This window comes from Panicum hallii, chromosome 5 (assembly GCF_002211085.1).
Source record: "Panicum hallii strain FIL2 chromosome 5, PHallii_v3.1, whole genome shotgun sequence".
NCBI classification, from domain to species: domain Eukaryota; kingdom Viridiplantae; phylum Streptophyta; class Magnoliopsida; order Poales; family Poaceae; genus Panicum; species Panicum hallii.
Genome location: NC_038046.1, coordinates 22,945,681 through 22,952,101, shown reverse-complemented (window position 1 = coordinate 22,952,101; position 6,421 = coordinate 22,945,681). Strand labels below are relative to the sequence as shown.

Here is a 6,421-nt window from a genome sequence, read left to right as displayed (position 1 = left end):
GGAGCACAGTTCATTGCTCATTTCTGGGAGCAACTCCAACATTCTCTTGGAACCAAATTAATTCGAAGCTCCGCGTATCATCCGCAAACAGACGGACAAATGGAAAGGATAAATCAAATTTTAGAGGATATGCTTAGAGCATGTGTAATCAATATGACAAAAACTGGGACAAATGCTTAGCCTTGGCAGAATTCTCCTACAATAATAGTTATCAATCGAGTCTCAAAATGGCTCCTTTTGAAGCATTATACGGTCGCCGATGCCGAACTCCTTTGAGTTGGTCTCAAACCAGCGAACGTAAAATCTTTGGATCCGATCTTGTCACTGAAGCAGAAGAAAAAGTGAAGATCATTCAAAATAATCTAAAGGCAGCCCAATCTCAACAAAAGAGCTACGCGGACAAACGAAGGAAACCATTGCAGTTTGAAGTTGGTGACTTTGTATATCTAAGGGTATCTCCTACCCGGGGTGTTCAACGGTTTGGTATGAAAGGAAAACTCGCTCCTCGATATGTTGGACCTTTTGAAATTCTTGAAGCTTGTGGACCCGTAGCTTATCGTCTTCAACTTCCTTATCAGCTAGCAGCCATTTATAATATCTTCCATGTATCTCAACTTAGAAAATGCGTCAAAATCCCTACCGAGGTCATCAATTTCCAAACCATCAAAATCGAGTCAGACCTATCTTATACTGAACATCTGATCAGAATACTGGATACCAAAGAGAGAAGCACAAGAAGAGAAATAGTCAGGAGCTTTTCAGACTTCCTTAGAGCCAAACCAAGTATCTAATCTTCCAATTCCATTCTGTTCCGGAATCTCAGGACAAGATTCTTTTTAGGGAGGAAGGCTGTGATATTTTAGGTACTTAGGAGCTAGGCAAGCAAATTTCTAGTATGAAGTTGTGTTTGTTAGTGTGAAGTTTGTGTTTGCTTTGATGAATGCCTTTAAAAACTTAAATACATGTTAAAGGATATTTCTATAATATTGGAAAAATTAGGGTTCTTTTTGTAAATTGTGTGTAAATGAGAGATAATTTCAAAATGTATGAAGGGTTGATTTGCAAACGTAAGTTTTCACTCTTTAATCACTATAAGAAGTGTAAATACTCCAAGGCTTGATTGAAAGGGGTAAAATTTGGATTTATTTGAAATTGAATGATTAGTTGGTTTTTAAAAATAAATTCAAAACCCTAACTATTTTGAAGTTGGACCCTAAAGCAAAGTGGTAGATCTTTTTAAGCTCTACACTTTTGATTTTGGGCATATTTTCATTAGAGCTATAGTTTGGAAGAAAATTTTACTTTACAGTGAACTTCTTGAACTTTTGCAAAATTTACGAATAGGTCCTCGTCTTCTTCCTCCTGCTTCCCCCTCTCTATTTTTCTGCAGCGCCGCCCATCGCCGGCGTTTTCCTTGGCCGCAAGCTGCCCCTCGCCACTCTTCCTACACCACCTGGCCCTAGCCCCAGCTCGCCCGCCCGCCGCTTAACCGACCCCACTGGCTCCTCCTTGCGCAGACGCGTCGCGCCGATGCCCGCCTGAGCTGCCACGCGCGCTGTTGACCGCTAGCAGCTGCTTGCCGCCCGCCCGCACGCCTCTTTTTAGCTTGGGAATGCGCCCAGTAAACTTCTCTTTTCTTCTTTTCCCGCGCGCGCACCCGCATTCCTGTTCTTTTCCCCACTCGACTACTTCGCCAGAGCTACTCTGTCCACCGCCGTCAGCCATCTCCGCCACTCCTCCTCTCCAATTTCATGCTCCACCAGCACCGCCGCGTCTCATTGCCCCTTCCTGATCCGCTCTTCTTACTCTTTCCGCGTACGCGCAGCCCAGGACGCCGCGCCGGCGATCTCACTCTCCATCGCCGTGCTAATTCTTATCGTGAAAATAAGATAGTAAAATAATAACCATTTGCTTCAAATAATTGCATATCATGTAGATTTGACGACACTCGCTGACGGTACCTACGAGCTAATCCCGGAACCCGGCGAGGGTATTTCTGAAGCTCAAGTAAACGTTGCCAAGGGTCTTTCTAAAGCCTTGAATCCAGGTTTAGAAGATACTAACATCACTGACCCTAGCCTCACCAGTGAAGGCAAACCCAGTGCATAACCCAGTATTTTAAATTATGCACTTATATTGTTATATATCTATCTTGTGCATTAAGTGCTAGGAGTTGTATCGAGTAGATACTTTGCTAATAGGATCGGCAGAAGTCAAGTGATTTTCTGTCACTCGCGCGATATAGGAGTTAATTGTTTACTATTTTGCAATCACTATAAGGATCACGGACGGGGCTATGTGTAGTATCATGGCTTGGAATGGTACCCCGTCTGTGTTGATCAATTTGATAAGGCCACAATATGTGGTAGTGGTGGTCAAGCGTTTGAATGTACTAGCCACATACCGTAAATATGGTACGCGGTAAGCCTAGTACCTGATTGGCCCGGCAAGTGGACATATCCCCCACCACTCGAATTTTGGTTTATTTACACACGCACCGACGTGTGGGAGTACGTTCTGCATAGAAGATGGGAGTACGGTCATATAGTCGCGCTGTAGACGTACGTCCTGCACATTGGCTGTGCGTATGGCCCTGCAGTTGCTTGTGGTGGCGCTGATCCACGACCCGGAATATGAGGGGAATGATTGCCCGGAAAGGAAAGTTTCCGAGCGTGTGTGTTAGGATCCCTTGCAAGGTTATGAAATTTGATTCAGGAATCGTCCGTCTCTCGCGGTGATTGAGACTGCTTGATACTTCTGCCACATAGAGTAACAAGAGCAACACTTGATGGAACAATATTGATGTATGCTTTAATACCTAACTTGCTTGTCTAGTATAAATGCTCATTTAGGATGGCCAATTGAACTAGAATCTGAAAGCTAAAATATGGAAATAAGGACCTACTCTTTGTTGTTTTTCAGCAAAAGAAACCTAGAGCCTTTCAACCTCTCATGGTCTAGTTATGGGCTAAGTATACCCAATTGACGGGTAAGCCTTGCTGAGTATTCGTATACTCAGCCTTGCTAGTAATGTGGTTTTCAGGTATGTCATTCGAGGACTTAGTTGCTAGTTCTCCTTGGCCCTGCACTTTACGGCCTGGCCGGTCCGTGGAATGGGATCCGTCCCCGGCTGGTAATGACCCTTCGGAATGACGCCATGCTTTGCGCTAAGTATGGTGCCTGCTTTGCGACAAGTAGTCGCGTTGTTGTATCTTTTCCGCTGCCATCTCTGAATAATGTTCGTTAAACTTGAAGTTTTCAGACAATGTTTGTATAAATTTGTTTCAGTTAGGTTTGTAGTACTCTACTAGAAACCGGTTTGTAATAACTGCTATGACTATGTTGTAAAAAAGTAATGGTGATTGTATCTCTGGACTCGCCTTCGTGTGAGGTACGCTTGAACGATCCAAAATCCGGTGGTTTCATCAGGACGTTACCCGACAGACCATTGGGTTATTCCGTTTGAACTGCGTTGAGGTGATATCGCCTGTATAGCAATGATCTGCGCACTTGAGCCGGAATAATTCAAGCGGTTCTGCCACAGCCCCCCATGGATGATGAAATCGTGGGAATGGTGGACTACATTTTGGAGTCCTTCCATGATTGCCTCACGGGGTATTCGGAGATGATCTCTGACTATGACTCTAGCAGGGGAAGCCATAACCCCTCCCTGGAATGCTTCATGGCGGACTCTCTTGAGGGGCACGTCGAAAGCGCCAATGATGGAAACACTCCCCTGAACGTCTCCAACGATGGATCTCGGGAGAGAAACTGAGCCCCACCGTGCATACGGCTAGAGCAGCTGCGAGAGCGACAAGAGGAGCTCGAAGAGGCATGCCTCCAGCTAGAGCAGGAGAACGCCAAACTCGAGCACGAGATCGGACATCGCGGAGGCGATGGACCCGCACGCGCCAACGCTAATGACATAAACCGGAGGATCCACGAAGATGGCGAGGGACCCCCACTCTTCGCTCGGGCAAGTCAGAATGTTGCTGCCGCAGCGGCTCTGCTCGAGGAACTCCCATAACCTGTGGTGCCCGAGGCGCGTCGCGCCCACGACAAGCTGCACATGCTCCTTGAGCGCGCAGCACGACAACAGGCAGAGAACTCGATGCCTTGGCGATGCGAGCCTAACGCCAGCTAGAACCCTTCTACGAAGCAAGGTGTCAAGGATGTGCCCGTCCACCAAGCCCAACGCCATCGAACGCCCCTGTTTGAGGATGCCTCGGCACCGACCGTGACACGCGCCTTACCCTCAACGCCCGCAAGCGCGGGTATAAGGATGAGCAAGTGGCGGTGAGTCAAGGGTATTACCCTCGCCACGATGGACGCCAAGACAGCTCTGAGGATCAAAGCGCGAGCCTCGATCCGCCCGGCCCCATGGTTTTCAGCTTGTGCATTCACATCGTGGAGTTGCCGCCCCGATACTGTCCCTCGGCGAACATCACGAAGTATGCTGGGGAGACAAACCCCTATCTGCCTCTGGCTTGAAGATTACCGGCTCGCCTGTCGGGCTGATGGGGCGGATAGTGACTACTTCATCATCCACAACTTTTCACTAATCCTGACCGACTTGGCGCGAACGTGGCTCGAACATCTCCCCTTCGACCAGATCTGATCATCAGCACAAAGTGCCTCACCAAGGTGTTGATGGACAGGGGCAGCGGCCTCAACATCATGTACGCCGAGACCCTGGATGCCATGGGCATCGACTGGTCACGCATCCGGCCGTCTAGAGCGCCATTCCACGACATCGAGCTATAGAAGCAGGTGATACCACTTGGGCAGATGAACCTGCCCGTAACATTCGGGGATCCAACCAATTACAGGACGGAGACCCTCACCTTTGAGGTGGTTAGATTGCATGGGTCCTACCATGCCATCTTGGGGCGGCCGTGCTATGAGAAGTTCATGGCCATACCCAAATACATGTACCTCAAGCTCAAGATGCTGGGCCCGTATGAGGTTATCACCATCGGCTCTTTCCAGCATGCCTACCAGTGCCACATGGAGAGCTGCGAGCTCGCCTTGGTGGTCATCGCCTCCGAGGAGCTCGCAGTCATCTGGGAGGAAACTATGGACGAGGCGCCCAACTACAAGCGGAATTCCGGATCCTTTGAGCCCACAGTGGACGTCAAAGGGATCCTCATCGATCCTGACAACTCAGGAAACAAGAGGGTGCAGATCAGCACAGCGCTCTTTCCTAAATAGGAAGGCGTGCTCATCGACTTCCTCCACGCCAATAAAGATATCTTTGCGTGGAAGCCCTCGGATATGCCAGGCATACCGAGGGAAGTCGCCGAGCATGGCTTGAAGATCAGGCCAGGTTCCAAGCTGGTCAAGCAACATCTATGCCGCTTCGACGAGGAGAAGCGTAGGGCCATCGGCGAGGAGATTGCAAGGCTTTTAGTGGGCGGATTCATCAGGGAAGTATACCACCCCGAGTGGTTAGCCAATCCTATTCTTGTACGAAAGAAAAGTGGGAAATGGAGGATGTGTGTCGACTACATGAGCCTCAAGAAAGCATGCCCAAAGGATCTGTTTCCATTGCCCCGCATAGACCAGGTAGTTGACTCAACCTCAGGGTGCGAAACCCTCTGCTTCCTCGATGCGTACTCCAGGTACCATCAAGGAGTCCGACCAGCTTGCGACCTCCTTCATCACCCCCTTCAGATGTATTGTTACATCACCATGCCGTGTCCATTTTCCTCCTTCAAATAATGTGGCTGAGTACAAATCGCTCATCAACGGCCTTCACATCACCAACGAGCTGGGCATTCAAAGACTTGAGGTCCGAGGCGACTCGTGACTTGTTGTTGATTAAGTGATGAAAAAGTTGAGCTGCCTTAGCCCCAAGATGGCTGCGTATTGCCAAGAGGTCCGTCGGCTGGAAGACAAGTTCGACGGTCTCGAACTTAACCACATCCCAAGATGGCTCAATGAAGCAGCTGACACATTGGCGAAAATGGCGTCGAGCTGCCAACCTATCCCGTCCGACTTCTTTGCTAGCGATCAGTACAAGCCTCGATCCGCTAGAGGAGCTGGAATAGTCCGGGGCCGAACAGCTTGCCTCGGACTTGGGGGATCGCCAACCGCTGACCTTTTCCAACCACAAGGTCATGGAGCTTGACTTGGAACCAGCAACGGGGCCTGACCCTCTGGCTGACTGGAGGTTGCCTTATCTCGACTGCCGCCTTCACGAGGTGCTCTTGACTGAAAAGACAGAAGCCCGATGGTTTGCACGCCGCGCTAAGTCCTTCCTTATCATCAAGGGGGGAGCTTTACAAGCGGAGGCACACCAAGATCCTACAACATTGTATCTCAATTGAACAAGGGAAGCAGCTGCTGTGGGATATCCATGGTCGGGTCTGCGGGCACCACGCTGTGCCTAGGACCTTAGTTGGAAACGCATTCCGACAAA

General features: G+C 49.2%; 1 protein-coding gene across 1 annotated transcript; it reads left to right on the top strand.

Annotated features, from left to right (window-relative positions):
• The first annotated feature begins 4,650 nt into the window (after positions 1 to 4,650).
• On the top strand, positions 4,651 to 5,211 carry LOC112892560. Its single transcript, XM_025959697.1, has 2 exons — positions 4,651 to 4,715; positions 4,830 to 5,211. The coding sequence occupies exons 1-2, from the start codon at positions 4,651 to 4,653 to the stop codon at positions 5,209 to 5,211; spliced, it is 447 nt and encodes a 148-aa protein (XP_025815482.1).
• The last annotated feature ends 1,210 nt before the right edge of the window (positions 5,212 to 6,421 follow it).